Here is a 17,477-nt window from a genome sequence, read left to right on the forward strand (position 1 = left end):
TGTCTCTTTCCACAAGATAATTCAACGTCGTGCAGTCGGGTTTTTCTCGTCGTTTTCTTTTTCCCTTCCCTGAATCCTCCCACAAAGTGCCATTGATATTACAATATGTCTCGATTTCTTTCTTCACTTCTAGTCAGACGGACGCCGATTCATTTATTTCTGGGCCGATACATTCCAATACAGTGATGACCATTCTAAGTGAGTTGGGATTGGGCCTAATGCTTTTCGCAGCCATATCACAACTTCAGCATTAGGGCTGTCACGCCCTGGTTCATAGGGTGGTGGTGGTGATTGGATTGTAGGCAGCCGGGGGCATCAACAGTCAGGATTAATTTTACAATTCCTTATTCAAGCAGCTGATGTGCTGGTTCCGTGCTGACCCCATCCTGACATCTGCTGCTCCTCTCTCGCACTGCTGCCCCCATGTCAACAGACTCAAACTGTATATGAAACTTAATGTGGATGTTACGAACTTCTGTCCAAACAAACCATGTGGTGGGAGGCTGCTAATAAACACACGCACACACACACACACACACACACACACACACACACACACACACACACACGCATACAAGGGCAGACTAAGAGCGGATGGTGGGTGGGAGACAGAGGCAGATGAGGAGCTTCAAGCTAATTGTGTTGTCTCTTATTTTAAGTCCTTCATAAGGAGGTGTGGTCATTGTGACGTGGCTGAGGGTCGGAGATAATATGAAAAAGAGAATATCTGTGTCTCAGGAGCACAGATTGGAGCTACAGAACATCGAGGAAGCCACTGAAGACTTATTTGTTCAGTCTGGGCTTCCTTGTCCCACTGTCCCTCAAACTAAATGTTTGTTCAATGGATACAGACTTTATAGAATATATATATAGGGGCGACACGGTGGCGTGGTGGTTAGCACTGTTGCCTCACAGCAAGAAGGTCCTGGGTTCGATTCCGCCCAGTGGCCTTTCTGTGTGGAGTCTGCATGTTCTCCCCGTGTCTGCGTGGGTTCTCTCCGGGTTCTCCGGCTTTCTCCCACAGTCCAAAGACATGCTCTGGGGATCAGGTTAATTGGGGACAGATGTGTGGATGTGAGTGTGAATGGTTGTATGTCTCTGTGTAGCTCTGCGATTGTGTAGCTCTGCGATTGGCTGGCGACCAATCCAGGATGTACCCTGTCTATCGCCCGAAGTTGGCTGGGATGGACTCCAGCCCCCCCCCGCGACCCTGTGTGCAGGATAAGCGGTTTGACAATGGATGGATGGAGAATATATATATATATATATATATATATATATAAAACAAACGTATACTGAATTAATGTATTGGTATTTGTCTCGGCTGTTTTTGTAACGTCACCACGTGTAATAAAAGAGTGTATTGATGGTGAGGTAAATTTAGCCACAAGCCATAACCATTTTCCCTAATTCAATGTGAAAACAGATAAAAGTGAGCAGAGACGTCATGAAATGCGCACGCACAATCAGTTAGTGAGAGATCTCCGCTTCTTTAGCGCATAAACGCAGCGCAGCAAGAAGCGAGGAGCGCAATGACGTGTTTGTGGTTCCGCAAAGCCCCTCCTCGGACAAGCCCCTGTGCCGTCACGTCATTCAAAGTTCACTTCAGTCCAGACCCTCTTTTTCCTAAAGCTCGAATACACACTCACACGCATCCGCTGTCACTCACACGGACGCGCGCACACGCCGCGCACAGACGCGTTGGCGTTGATCGTAGTCTGCCGCGTCCTTTATGGGACCTGTTGCGTGTTGCTTTGTGGATTTTTTTGTTGTTGTGAGTAGTTGAGTAAAGTGTTACTTTGGTCATTCCTCGGTTTCTCCTCAGTGGCATCTCATGTGACAACTTTTTTTTGGGGGGGACTTTTCCCGGTTCAACAATCTCGGAGTTTATTGGCAAATTAACTCGTTCATCAAATTTCCTAAACCGGCAGATGGATTAAAACCAGTGTTTGATGGGCAACATGTATCATTCTGGGAAGTACCTTCAAAGGAGTTAAAGGTATGCTCTGTCAGCCATGGCTATGCATTAAAGTAATCTAATTATCTACAATGATTCTTGCTAATTGTTGGAATGCGTTAATGTAGTTTGATTTAAGTTTAAAATTGAAACGTCCTCTCAAACTGTATGATTCTGGGAAGTAACTTCAAAGGAGTTAAAGGTATGCTCTGTTAACCATGGCTATGCATTACAATAATCTAATAATCCAGGATGCTTCTCGCTAACGTAGTTTGATTTAAGTTTAAAATTGAAAAACCCTCTGAAAGCTATTGCAATAGATTTGATGAGTTCTATTAGCTTAAGTGCATTTGCCCGCTTGTGTGGGATAAGATAAAACAGAGAGAGAGAGAGAGAAAGATGAATAGTTTATATGCAGTGCCATTTTATGGCTTTCCTTTACTCTTATAAAAACCTCCTCCTTTTTATGGGAAAATATTCACAATTAAGTTACCGGGCACATGGTAGGTTAATTGTTTGGCTCCACTGTGCCTCTAAAGATAGAAAGTGTCAAATGTTTTAAGCTGCAGACCGCAAATCCCCTTGTTTTTGTGCTGCTTGAATAAGGCTTGATTTTTGTGTGTGTGTGTGTGTGTGTGTGTGTGTGTGTGTGTGTGTGTCTGTGTGTGTGAGGGGGAGCGAGAGAAGAAGGGAGCATCTGGATTTTGAGATGTCACTGTGGTACACTTTGCTGCCCTCCATCAGTCTTGATCTTTTTTCCTCTCTCTCTCTCTCTTCGGCAGAGATAATCCCAGCGTTGCTGCTCCTCTCCTCGCAGAGGGAAGATGTACCGGAGCGCGTTTGTGCCGCTGACCCTCCTGGCGCTGACCTTTGCGGTGCCGATGGGACAGGCCTGTCCCAGGACCTGCAACTGCTACCAGGCCAACGAAGTCCACTGTACGTTTCGCTCCCTACTCGCCATACCTTCGGGCTTACCTGTACACACACGCCGCATAAACCTAGGGTAAGGGAATGCATTAAATACACAAACGATGTACGTGATTAGCATAAAATGATTTTATATCCCCCGCAAACACAGTCAGAGGGTGGATCGAGGTGCCGACCTGTAGTTAATTCATGTGCTCAGATGGAAATGATCGTATTTGTTGACTCGCTCGGGTTGATGATTTCGTGCCCCGTAGGTTCAACAGCATCAGCAGGATCCATAACAGTTCTCTGGCTGGGCTGAAGAAGGCGGAGCTTCTGATGCTCCACAGCAATGACCTCCACCATCTCCCGAATGCAGCATTCAGAGATATGAAATCATTACAGGTAAACAGAGAGAGCAACACAAACGCGTCTCCTCACACGTTTCACCTCTGACTGGAGATGGCAAAGGTTTTTGCAGTGCACAGAATTCAATTTACTGTTTCCAACAGAATGTACTTTATTTATTGTCCCAGGTCAAATGAGCTCAGCCCTAAACTTTCCATTTGCGTGGTACTTATAGTTAACTGTCTACATAGCTATTGACGTAAGAGAGATGAGCTTAATTAAACTGTTTGACGGAATAGGTTCAAGTTTTTAGCACCATTAGTAATGCAGGAATTATCAAGATGTATCGTATTTGTCAAAAGATGCAATTAAGACATTGATAATATGCCTAAATCTTCTGTTTTGGAATAATGAAAGGATTCATTTGACATTTTCTATCTAGGAAAACAGTATGCAAATAATTACAACAGTTGGTATGATTTTCTTTAATAAGCACATTTTTCTCATGCCTGTAAAACTAATTCATAATTTATGGGGGCTCAGCGAGAGGAAACCAAGGACAGTTTGTCTGTGGGGAAGTGGTATAACTCAACCAGCAATTCTTCCCTTCATCCAGTACGCAGATGCTGGTATATTTGCACACATTGTGTGATAATAGAATCCATAGAGTCCATATTTCCTTATGCTGACATCCTCACGTTTCAGATTTGTTAGCAGCTGGAACTCGACTAGTCCGCCTAAGTCGCCTCCTCGCCGAGCAGATTCATCATAAGCCTCACAGAATCACAATTTCACAACATGGTTTTTTCGTGGTCTGCCTTCTTTAACTTGGAGAGTTCTCCACACGTGAATAGAATAGCAATGGGTATCCCGCGAGTATTCTGCTGAGGATCAAGTGTTAAATTCCACATTTGGAAAGTAAACACCCGGTGCTCGAACATCAATTTAGAATCAATAATCTCACAGCATTCATGTTCTCCTGGTTATGTGCTCTGGGCTGTTGTCTCAGTTTTTACATGGACGTGACTTCTTCATAGATCTTGCCATAAGTTTTGTATTTATACAGATTGCATTCAGCCATTTTTGCGCATTGCAATTACCTTCACATCATTTGCAATAAACAAAATGAACCGGTGACACGCTCGCAAAAAACTTTCTCCATCAGCTTTGATGACGACTATTTGATTACTCCACTAATCCTTCACTGCTTCCGCTCACTTCATTTCCTTCCCCTCCCCCACAGATACTAAAGCTGAGTTATAACAAGCTGAGAGAGATCGCTTCATCTCTGACCTTCTCTGGCCTGACCTCACTGCTCCGTCTGTACTTGGATCACAACCTCCTCCAGCACATCCACCCCCGGGCGCTGCTCCAGCTGACTAGCCTCAGGCTGCTGCGTCTGCAGGGGAACAGGCTGCATCAGCTGCACCCTCACGCTCTGTGCACACTGTCCCTACTGAATACATATTACTTCTCTACCCTCAGGTGAGCTTCAACACTTAACGCACACCATTTAATAATCCCGGTTGTAGTGTTTTTAATTAACCCTGAAGGAACACAAATAGACTGATGAAAAATGTAACATTTCTATTGCTGGTTATTGGTATTTGGATGAATGCGTCTCTTAAAGCTGCAAACACTGTCGCTTTATCTTTTTGATCCACTTGAATAACTACTGCAGAGGAATAACGTAGTCTGAACATGAAGGGGAAATGGAAATTATGAAAAATTGTCGATACAACTTTGACCCCTGACCTGTCACCTCTCGTTGCCCATTTCCATTCTCTCATCCATTCCTCAATGACTGATTATAATGACTGTCGCGCCTCCCCCTTGTCACCTCAATCTGTTCTTTGCTTTGTTTCCCAAAGACACCTGGACCTGTCCAACAACAGCTTAACCACTCTGCCCAGAGAGACCTTAGCGACTGCACCTCTGTTGGATACTCTTATGCTGCAGGCTAATCCATGGAGTTGTGACTGTAAAATGAGGTGGTTTCTCACTTGGAGTCAGGCTCATCCAGGTGACTGTCGTATCTGAAATATGATTTGTTTTGGCTTGTTGTTCTCCCATCTGCCCACACTTTATGGTGATTATTCATTTTAACACTGAGTCATATTAACTCAGTCAAAAAAGTTGGGTGGGTAATACAACGTGTAGGTTATTTGAGTGACCAAAGGAGAAGAAATAGATGAGTTAAGAATGAACATTATGAAACGATGGACGCATTTGTTGATAATTCCACTCAATAAGCATTCTCAATACTGTAATATATCATGTCACATCCAGCCAGATGATAGTAGGAGATAAAGGTAATGTATAACACATCTGTTTTTGTTATTTTTATACCTCTGACATTTCCATCTGCTTTTCTTAACACACTTTTTTTCTCTTTCAGTGTGTTTTGTGACTGTCGTTGAGATGTAGAAGAGGGCTGAACCATGAAATGCGTCTCAATGAAATGCAATACTTAACTTGCCATGACTAATATATGATAACAGCATTGATGTGTGCAGATAAATTTAATGTAGGTTAATGTTTGCTATGTAATAATGAAGTGACACAGTTTTCTCACAGTTGACTACGAAACCATTCTGAATTTCCAAAAGATATCAAGTTTAATATGAACTGGCATGACTAATATATGTCACTGCTAATATGGGCCGATAGCTTAAATGAGCACTAATGTGTTTGTATAGTTGCAATGCCGTTATACATAGCTAATATGCCAGAGAGGAAAAAGGATCATGAGATTATCTTTTCTGCTTCTCTTTCAATTAGGCCCCATGAAATGTCCTGGCAGCCCGCAGTGTCCAATCTGTGCCTCGCCCAATTCCCTCCAAGGCCACGGCTTGCTTGACCAGACTGACCTATTGTGCACCTCGCCCGTTATCACCTCCCCGGGAAGAGACACACCTTTGGAGGCAGAACTCGGTGAAATCCAATCAAGTGAATCCCTCAGACAGCCTCTAGGCTCCGCCTCCCTGGGTCTGTCCGACCAACAGGGGAACAGTGTCGATCTTGGCTGCAACATCACTCACTCTCCTGAGTTCCAGGATATTTCCCCCACTCCAGATCTGTCTCTTTCCTCCTCTTCTCCTATCCCGCTTGCCCTGTCACTCACCCTGGAGTGCCCCGTGGAGAAGCAGAGCTACGAAACTCTTTGGAGGATTCTCGCTTACTACAGCGAGACCGCGGTTCGCCTGGAGAGGGAGATCATGCTGAGTAAAGCCCCGGCTTTGGCCTACCGCTACGGGCAGGCAGCAGAGACAGGTGGATATTATTACACTGGAGTAAAAGCTTCTGTTCAAGTCAGACCACAGTGGCTGCTACAGCCAGCCGTCAGCATTCAGCTGAATAGAGCGCGGTCTAACGGACACCGAGTGCAGCTTATATTCTCAACAAGAGTCGCTGCCCGTCCAGACCCTCCTTCTCGTTCGGACTTTGCTTCTCATCCTTCAACGTCGTCCCCTCCCACTCCCCCATGGGTGCTTATTTCAACTAATCATACCATTACGGCCCTGGCAGCAGTAGCGGGGAATGAAGTGGAACTGTCATGCCCTCTGTTAAGCTCTGGTAACCCGAAAGTACAGTGGGTTCTCCCGGATGGATCCATGATCTCCCCCTCCAGGGGCCAAAATGGTAGGCTGCCGACTTCAAACTATGGATTAATTCTACAAGACGTAAAGCTCTCAGAGTCAGGGATTTACCACTGCATAGCCAGGGCAGGCAGCGATGTAGATGTTCTCCACCTGCGCCTGGCAGTGGAGGAGTCCTCTGTACCGCCTCTAAATGAGCAAGTGGGACCTACTGTCACTGGAAATGTTGGGGAGCCTATCACCCTGTCTTGCAAGGCATCTGGCTCGCCAGCACCTCTCATGAGTTGGGTGTTACCGGATGGAAACATAGTAAGGCAGGGATTAGCTGTATCAGGTGGGCTCACTATACAATCAGATGGGAGTTTGTCTCTGACCAGCCCGTCTCAGAGGGACGTTGGTAATTTCCGCTGCATTGCTGTCAACCATTGCGGCAGTGACTCTCTGTCCATGAAGCTGCAGTTAAACTCACGACATCTCCCTCGACTTAGGGCTTCCTTTCCCACAGGGCCCCAGTCAGCCACTGGCAGGTCAACCAACATACGGGCTCCTTTGTTAGTGGAGGAAGGATCGGGGAACGAAAAGAAAGAAGAAGAGATACCTGTTATTGGCAATAGCAAGCGTCCAAGACCTCTCCAACCTACCCCACAAAGACGTCATCCCATTGGAAAGCCCAGAAGACCTGGACCGATGAGAGGAGACCCCTTGAGAAGAGGTGGAGTGCCTTCAACATCCAATGGCCAGAGAAGAAACCGCTTTGATAACAGACACAGAGTTACCACGAACAAACAAAGAATCGACCCTCACAAATGGGCTGACCTCCTGGCTAAAATACGACAAAAGACTGTTCAAACTAATAATAGCCAGCCCATCGAAGCTGGAATTCCCACAGCTGAACCACAAGGACGAGGCGAAGGTGGAAACGGAGAAAGACACGAGGGACATCGTGATGCAGAAGGACATAGAGCTGAAGGAGCAGGGGTGGAAGCAGAAAATGAAGGGTCATCTATTGATGACACCGATCTACAAGAGGAAAGATTACAGCACATTCAGCTGACTCAAATAGAAATGCGAACACACACAGAGGTAAATACAGACGAGGAAACAGATACGGAGATAAATAAAGGGAAAGAGGGGTCAACAGAAACAAAACCAGAGACAAAGACAGAGAAACCACCTCCACAGACGGTGACAATGACAAACCCAGCGACACAGAAAGAACCCATCACATCTAAACCCGTTTCACGAACAAATGAATTCGCCCCAGGACCAGGTGAAGGTGGTGAGCCAGGTACAAACAGGCCTCAACGCCCCCAACAGGAACTCTCCCCTAATTTGCAACGAAACCCTCGACCTCAAAGCCGCTGGAATTCTCGCAGGAGAATCGGACAGCAAAGACGCATCCTAAACAGGCCCAGAGGGCGTCTTTTGACCCCAGCACGACCTCTCCCTGATTCTACAAACCCACGGTCGCAAACTGCGGCACCTGCCACAGATCAAGTGAATATGCAGTTGCCGGCCTCACCAACCACACCTCTGGCTCTTTCTCCAACACGTCCTCCGTCTCCCCCTGTTTCCCTCACTCATGGTATCTCCCTTTCCAAATCTGCCTCCCCCTCATTGACTCCATCTTCCTCTGCTGTAACCTCATTATCCCCCCCTCACACAAATATACATATAGACACGGTGAATCACTCAGCCAAAACCCCAGACACCGCAAGGCCAACTCTCTCTAACGCGCAGACGACAGAACCCACTCACTCGCATACTGCGATCACACAGACGCGTGAGCCTCACACACACACATGGACAAATACACTTGGCTCCGGGAGACACACAAAAACAAGCACGGCCTTAGACAAACGTGCTGATGGACCCCCGAGCAAACACAACGAAGAGCCGTGGATGAATTTGTCGGGTGGACCATATGAATCCCTCTCTTCCCATTCTCCCCTGCCCACTTCTTCCCCCGTCATTTCCTCTACGGCCCACAGTGCGACAATTAATGGAAAAATCCAAACAACCCCTTCTGTTACTCTTGAGAGCGCTCATCCCGCTAGTTCTGATAAAAGCAGTACATCTACTACTACAGCTACTGGTCACACATTTCCCACTACAGCTAGGAGTACTCTGAATAGTACCACCATGCCTACTACAACTGCCATTATTATCCCAACACCTGGCACGACCAGAAGTACTACAGTTACTACTTCCTCTACTACTACTACTACTACCACAACTCCTTTTATGACATCTACTAAAACGACTACTTCATCAACTAGGCCTTCTACTACTGATTTTTCCACCACTACTACCACCACTACTACCTCTTTGAGTACTATAATCTCAATCAAAGCTGTTCCCACAACTCGTATCCCGACTACCCCTACAACTAAAACTACTCCTTCTACTAGTAGTTCTAGATTGGTCATCTCAACCACAACTACTGCAAATGCAGCTAAATCTAGTACATCACCTACTCCTACAATGATGAAATCCACCAGCAGCACAGCATCAAGTGACGTGGACGTTGGTACCGGAAGGAGGCCTGTTTCTCGGGGTCCAAACCAAAGTCAACCCGCTGTTGAGTGGAAGAACTCTGCGACCAATTTTATTCCTGATTCGCACAGCAGCAGGCCTCACTGGCTCCCCTCACTTCCTCTCCCTGCCGCCCCTGGAGTGAGTTCAAGTTAATTCAAACAACACTTTATTGGTAGTTCAATCATGTTGATTGTAAGAGCTTTTTTACTTAAATCTAATGTCTGTAATGTTTCTGCCCTTGCTTTAAAGACCCTCGTAAATGTAGTTTGCGCTGCACCTCATATAAAGATATTTTCTGTGTGGTTAGACGGGTAAAACAGAAATGTAAAATTGATCTGAAAATGGTCTAATCTTTATCCACATGACCTGCTATTGAAGCAAAGGGATGTTTAGGACAATTCTTCAGTTTAATAGAGTATCCCTGCCACATAATCAGCATTATAGTGTTCAGAGACTCAATTCCCAAAGGATTCAACATTTTCAATACTTCAATTGTTTTCGGCACAATGATCTGTTGAATACATTGTGGTAATAATATTGATTTTATTTTAAACTGTTTTAAATTTAGTTTTTGTTGCTGTTCAAATTAGCTGAACACCTTTTGATGATTTTCGATGACACTAATCTCTTTACCAAATCGTTTTTATAGGCCTCAGCAGTGAGATCCGGACCGAGGATTGCAGACCCACACAACAGGACGGTGTCGTTCCCAGCAGAGAGCACTGCCAGAATGGCTTGCGACGCTCAAGGAGAACCGAAGCCCTCCATCACATGGACCAGGATTGCCGCAGGTACACATAGCGCAGCGTCGTCAAATGCAATGCGTGTGTTGGTTAGCGCTGCTGCCTCACAGCGAGTAGCTTCTGCCCCTTTCTGTGTAGAGTTGTGCATGTTCTCCCTGTGCTGTTCTCCAAGGATTCTGGCTTCCATAGACTTCGGTTGCCCGAAAGCTGTGTGATTTGTTGTCTGTCCCTCATTTTAAATTGGCTGATGTAAAAAATCAGTTCGTTTTCTACTCCACTCAGTACAACTGCTCTCGGAAGCTTCAAGCTTCAGGCCGACATGAATTGAATATACGATTAATTTATTCTGTGAAAAATAGACTGTAGCTTTAAAAAACAGGATAAGTAAAGATTTGTGTTTACATCCTGAGGTCATAGAAAGGAAAATCTAGCCTTTACACATGGAATATCCCATTAACACCCGGCATTACGCCCTGGCTTGCACACAATAGGCTTTTCTCTTGCTTGCTATGTGGGAAAAACCCTTTTGCAAGAAAGTAATGGAACATTTTGTGCACTGCATCAATGGGTTTACTACATGTCGTGCCACTCAGCATGTACCTGATCCTCCTCTCTTCTTCGTCTTACTCATTCTGGGACTTTCTTTCTCAATTTGTCTCTGTTTTCCCAATATGTCACCTCACTGCTTCTATCCCCTGCTGTCTCTTTCTGTCTGTCTTTCTCTCTCAGGAGCAGCGATACCAATCCACTCCAGCGCCCAGCGTTTTGAGGTCTTGCCAAATGGCACCCTTGTTATCCAGAATGTTCAGCTGCAGGACAGGGGAACATATATTTGCAGTGCGCACAGCGTTATTGGTCGCGACAGGTGAGGCTACTGATCCCAGAATATTAATGCAACACTTACCATTTAGTTATAATCACATGGGAAAGAAATGTTTTCAGCACTAATTAAATAGACCTGAGGTTAACTGAACTTAAATATTGAGTACATTGGATTTATTCTGAATGAATGCAGTCCTTTCATAAATAAAGGCTAATTGCTGTATATTTTCATTGTTTGTATATTTCACGTGTGTGTTTAGCTTGACTATTATGTTTTTCACTGTCATGTTTCTAGGATTCCTATCCGAATTGTGTATGCGCACCCATGGGAGTTCTCTAAATGTTTTCATTTAATCTGTGTGCATTTGTTTATGTATTGAGTTTCTTATGCTTCCATTATAGATTGCTAACCACCCTGGAAGTATGGACCCGGCGCCCTCGGATGCAGCTGGCCAGCTACAGAGAAGCTACCATTCATCAGGGCGGGGAGGTGCAATTGGAGTGCCGGGCAGATGGCGTTCCCGGCCCCCTGCTCTCTTGGGTTCTTCCAGATCGTTCTGTCTTGACCTCCACTGCTCCCCCCACCGGCCGCATCACTGTGGACAAAAATGGAACCCTGCACATCGCAGGAACGTTACCGAGCGACAGAGGTGTCTATCGCTGTGAGGCCTCAAACTCGGCAGGCGCCGTCAGTGCCTCTGCTCGTGTGCATGTGTCCTCGTTGCCCCCGGTGATACAGCAACCCAGAGAGGAACACCTGCTCTTGAATCCAGGGTGGCCTGTTTATGCTCACTGCTCTGCCCGAGGTGCCCCGCCACCAACCCTCCGTTGGCGAATCCCAGATGGGACTCTAGTTCGCCCATCCCAGTTCCTCCATGGGAACCTTTTTGTGTTGCCCAACGGGACACTGCATATTCGAGGTGTTGGGCCAAAGGAATCAGGGAATTACGAGTGCATAGCAAGTAATGCCGTTGGGGCCGACAAGAGAACAGTGAGGGTAAAAATTCAAGGGATAGCAGAAGGAGAAAAGAGAAACACAGGAGCAAAAGGTGAAGGAGTGAAAGCAGTTGCTGCTGAAAACCAATCTCCTATAACTTCACTCCATAAAGAAAGACCTTTGTCCAGACCTTTACCCAGCAACCCATCAAATCCAGTCATCTCCACTAGACTCTCCCCTGCATCTCCCCTTGCAAGACACAGCGCCATGCTGCTCACCCCCGGTTCATCTCGCTCATCTTCTAACCCTCACCGACCCAATTCCACAAACTCATCTCCTAAAATGAATAAAACAGTCACTGGCTCCCCCACACACTTGAACAAAAGCAACCAAAATCAACCATCCTCTCTCTCCACACCCTCCGGAGTGCCTACGAATACAACAAAAGTGCCAAGACGTATTTCCTCTTCCTCCTCTGACAAAATCCGAGCTGCTTTGCATCCCTCTCCTGTCTCCCCCTTCAGTAAGGCCCATATTGTCTCAACCTCACCGTCCATTACCACAGTCCACTACGGTTTTCTTTTACAGCTTCACTGCTCTGTAACTGGCAACCCGTCACCCATTATCATTTGGAGGACCCCCAACAGAAAACTGGTGGACATGCACTTCAGGTATGTGGGGGGGAGGGAGGTCTTGCTTTGTGCGTTCAAAAAAGAGATCACTTGAACTGTGTTTATTTTACAATAATATCGTGTTTGTCCAAATTGGAATTTCAGTTTCGACCGACGTCTGAAAGTGCACACTAATGGCACCTTGTCAGTGCAGCGAGTAACAGAGAAGGACGCTGGAGACTACCTCTGTATCGCGCGGAACAAGGTCTCGGATGATTATCGCCTCCTGCGTGTCTCTGTGGCTACCAAGCCTGCCAAGATCGAGCCTAAACAGCCTCCCACTCAGATGGTGTCTTTGGGCCAGCCGCTGAAGGTAAGTTAAATAAAGACAATGTAGAAATGTATTTCATTATTTAATAATGAAAAACGTTGTTATTAACAGCAGTCATATATTACGCCCCTCTTTTGGAGAATTAATAATATGAATATGAATAGCAAATTGAACTTTTGGATCCTTATTTTCTATGTAGACATTGATGTGTGTTGGGTGACTTCTATTGCTGGGCTTGGTGCCAAACATTTCTACAGCTTCAAGCAGTCTTCTGTTGTTTTTGAATAAAAAAATGGTACATATTATTTTGACTCAAAAATAATATGTAACCTGTCAGGTTGTAGCCCAATGAATCAGTGGCCTTGAGGGGATACTACTTCACACATGAATATTGTGGGAAATTTGCCAAATTCACAATACATACCACATTATACCTTATTTTTTATTCAATTTCAACATTATGAGCTTCAAATGCTCTTTTTGTATACATGCACATTTGTGTTGCCTTACAATGCTGCTGGGCATTTTCTTCTTTTGAAGGGCCTAAATAGCATTAAAACAGCCTGGAAATATAGTACAATATGCATCACTTTGCCTTAAGAGGAGAAGATATTGACTGCAGTAATTATCCCATTCCCTACAGGTGGACTGCCAGGCATCAGGACTGCCTGACCCAGCGGTCCAATGGAGTCTACCAGATGGAACCATGGTGAACAGCGTGTTGCAGAGGGAAGACAGAGGCGGGCGAGCACAGATGTTAACTGTGTTTGACAATGGGACGTTACTGGTTCCAACAGTCGGTATGGGAGAGGAGGGGGACTACACGTGTTATGCTGAGAATCAAGGAGGTCAAGACACCATGAAGGTAAGAAAAAACCTGCTGAAAAATATTAATATTATTAATAAAGATTTTTATTCATACATCCAAGTACAAAATGTACCTGTTAGTCTATGATTAAATAATCCTAATACACATACATACAAGTAGAAATGTGTTCAGTAATGAGTTCTTTCATATAAATATATAATATATATATATATATAAAAATTCAATCTCTTAAGGTCAAAGTCAAGGTCATGATTAGATCCCCACCGAACTTCAGTGATGACGGAAACTACCACGTCATCAAAGTACGTCTCGGGGCAACCGCCACAATTCGCTGCCAGGCCACAGGAGTTCCTGCCCCGACAGTGACCTGGTTTTCCCCAACGGGCCGTGTCATCCCACGAAGTTTGGAACCTGGTTTTTACACTGAGCGGGTTGTGGCCACTTCAGACGGAACTCTGGAGGTTCGTCTGGCTCAAAAGATCGACACGGGAAACTACACATGTCGAGCGAGCAGCTCAGCCGGAGAGAAGAGTATGGTGGTGGGTTTGGAGATGGAGGCTCCTGACCATGGAGTGAGTGGTCGGGTCGGAGGAACAGGTTGGAGCCACGACAACGGGCCCGGCAGTGGTCCTCACAGTAGATCAGGGGACAGCCTTAATAATGCAAGCAGGGACACAAGCAAGCTTAGCGGCAGTAACGGCAGCAACAGTGATCACAATAGCAGAATGAGAAACATTGTTCCAAACCCTGGCACTAGTTCAGCGACCAGCGGCTTCAATCCGGCGCTTACGAGTGATTGGCGAGCTGGAGTGAACGGGGCAGTCGGTGGAATCACAACAGGCCTTGGCGTGGCTGGGAATATAGAAAACAAACCAATTTACCTCAGAATGAATCAAAATGGATCCAGCATCATGAATAATAGAAGTATTGTGGGTAACAGTCGCAGCACAGTTAGGGGAGATAGTTTAGAAAGGAATCCTGCGACTTATAATAATGAAGTATATTCAGAAAAGGCTGGTGATGACACGAGTGGAAACAATGGCAGGATAAGTGGTACTTCTCGAAATGTCAGAGTTTTTGCTACAAGTGTGTCTAATAATGGAGTTGGCAGTGGCGCACTCAGAGGAAATGCTTTGAGTAGGAGTAGCAGCAGTAGTACTCCCAGTAAAAACTCTACTAATGTAGTTTTGGGTGTGCTAACGTCAGCGAAGCAGCGAGCGGTGAAAGGCCAAATTGTTCTTCTACCGTGCCCCTCCCAAGGCTCCCCTCCCCCTCGCCTGGCCTGGCTTCTGCCTGGTAACCGTGTGTTGCCAGCTCCTCACTACGGCAACCGCCTCATTGTGCACAGAAACGGCTCCTTGGAGCTGCGAGGAGTGCGGGCGAGTGATGGAGGGACCTTTGCATGTGTGGTTAGTGGTGAGAGAGAACAGACACGTATACAGGTGGAGCTGGAGGTCTCTGACCCACAGGACGAGGCCACATCTCCGCACGGGGGAGCGGCCGTGGAGAGACCTGTGCAGGAGAGTCGTTTAGTAGACGTGCCTCGCTCAGGAGCCTCGTTGCTTTCAGCTCAATCTTTAAACTCAACGCTCCATTCAAGAATTTCAGTTACTCGAGAGCCTCCACTTAGAGCCCAATCTAGACCCGATTCCCCGCCTCCAGTTGGACCTCCACCCCGCACAACCAGCCCCGTCTCAAAGCCGGCATTGAGCACCAGAACAGCTCCCTTGGTGAGCATCGTTAACGGAGAGACACTTCGCCTGCCCTGCTATGCTTCTAACAGTCTTGGAGGCCACGCGGGCACCTTCTCATGGATCACGCCAACTGGCAAGGTGCTGTCTCTGGGGCAGAGTGGCGACAAATACTTGGTCCAAGAAGACGGAACACTAACGGTGCAACAGGCCTCCGTGTTCGACCGCGGCACGTACACCTGCAGATCCACCAGCGTCGACGCCTCCTCAGTTTCAGTCACCACGGTTCCCGTCATCGTCATCGCCTACCCGCCACGCATCACAGCAGGCCCCTCCCCCGTGACCTACACGCGGCCCGGAGTCGCTGTGGAGCTGCGGTGCCAGACGATCGCAACACCGCGGGCAACGATCACTTGGGAAACACCAGAGCTGACTCAACTGAGGGTGACGGGTCAGGCTCGTATCCATGGCAACCGCTATCTCAGTCCTCAAGGTTCCATGGTGATAAACAACCCAACAAGAAGGGATACAGGATTTTACAGATGCACTGCCAAAAATGTACTAGGTGTGGACACCCAGGCAACCTATCTGCATGTTATATAACAAACGCACGCACACACAATGCAGCAAAGAAGACAGAGACACAACCAGTCTTCCGTACTGGTGATGAACTCTTATGCTGTTTACACTGTGTCCGTCCCACATGCCCCCACGAACTGCAAGGCTCCGTGAAGGAGTCGCTGTTAAATCTCAGAAAAGATGCTACTTATAAACTGGTATACGTCTCATGTATGTGTTTTTAATGTATGGCTTTGTTTTCAAAATTGTATAGTTTTATATCAAGAAATGGAAGATCCTCTGCAGTCTGCATGTGTGTCTGCACAAACAAATAACGTTTTAGATTGGTCGTTTCATGTCGCTGGAGGTACGTTTTTATGTTGTGCTTTGTTTATCTAAACGCAGGTATTGCCGAAGCAAAGAAAAAAAACGTGTTGGTGATGCTGAAAGACCAACATGCTTTACTCATTAACTTTAATTGCTTTAATTCATTAACACAGTCATCCACTAGAACGGTTTCAGACAGACTGAACACACAGGAGGTTGTTTGCACCTTCACAAATGTCTACAGGTCATTTAACGCTGTGTTATCATTGTGTTGTTTTAAAATGTCTTCCTCCACCAAAATACAGATTGGATTAAAAGTTGCAGCCTAATATTTACTGTATTAAATATTAAAACAATTGTAGGGCCTTTTTGAACATACTTCTTCGCGTGAGTTATTTGTGTGTTTCTAACTGAAAAATATTTTTCTTCAAGAATCAAGTGTATCTGACATTCTCAGAGCATTTGTGTGGCATAATAGGATTACAACGGATTTATTTTCACAGTCGGTTCTTTGAAGAGGGATCGTTGTGATTATTTAGATATTAAAGATTGTATAAATGTATGTGTAAGGCTGGCCATAAGCATGTGCACATAGACAGCAGCGCATAGTTAGCATGTTTCTTCTTTTCTTTTCCAATTTTTCATGTCGTCATTAAATTATTTGTCATGCAAATATTCTGTTGTTAAACACCAATCTTTTTTTTAATGTTATTAACTGTTTTTAACGTCTCATTAGTTACAATACCCCTGTGCTGTATTTTGAACAGCTTCACATTTTAAAATAAAAAACTTGGATCAAATACCTGAAAGTGTTGTGTCAACAGTTTGGTTTGGAAATGTGGTGTGACTAAATAGTGTGTGCGGTTGTGTGAGTGAGTGAGAAAAGAAAACACGTAGTCTGAGGAAGGAAACTATTCCCTGAGTTTATTATGAGAGCAGAAACTCCTTATCCCAGCTCAGCTGTCCAATCAGGAAACGGGGTCTTAGCTATAGATGAGACACATGTTGATGACATCATAGCGCTCTCCCTGGGAAATGCCATAAAACCCACAGGAGCCTGCGACTCCAAGCACCACCCTAACCCACACCTGCCAACTTCTGTTCGTGGTGTGCATTCTGTTTCCTCTGAATACTAACACGGTCTGTGTAGCTGCATGTTGTTGATTGACACTATTTGACACATACAAGCAGTTGTTTGCCACAGCTGGCAAAAGTGAAAAAAAGTCTCTCACGTGTGGCTTTCAGTGTGCACAGTGGGACGTCACTGCCGACAGCTCGTT

General features: G+C 45.7%; 1 protein-coding gene across 1 annotated transcript; it reads left to right on the forward strand.

The window, feature by feature from the left end:
- Nucleotides 1-1,612: 1,612 nt before the first annotated feature.
- Nucleotides 1,613-16,997, forward strand: LOC120834412 (matrix-remodeling-associated protein 5). Its single transcript, XM_040202393.2, has 12 exons — nucleotides 1,613-1,999; nucleotides 2,740-2,960; nucleotides 3,139-3,268; nucleotides 4,455-4,696; nucleotides 5,083-5,234; nucleotides 5,993-9,486; nucleotides 9,998-10,139; nucleotides 10,821-10,956; nucleotides 11,316-12,521; nucleotides 12,627-12,834; nucleotides 13,436-13,657; nucleotides 13,855-16,997. The coding sequence occupies exons 2-12, from the start codon at nucleotides 2,782-2,784 to the stop codon at nucleotides 15,913-15,915; spliced, it is 8,172 nt and encodes a 2,723-aa protein (XP_040058327.2). The 5' UTR covers nucleotides 1,613-1,999; nucleotides 2,740-2,781; the 3' UTR covers nucleotides 15,916-16,997.
- The last annotated feature ends 480 nt before the right edge of the window (nucleotides 16,998-17,477 follow it).

This window comes from Gasterosteus aculeatus, chromosome 16 (genome assembly GCF_964276395.1).
Source record: "Gasterosteus aculeatus chromosome 16, fGasAcu3.hap1.1, whole genome shotgun sequence".
Taxonomy (NCBI): domain Eukaryota; kingdom Metazoa; phylum Chordata; class Actinopteri; order Perciformes; family Gasterosteidae; genus Gasterosteus; species Gasterosteus aculeatus.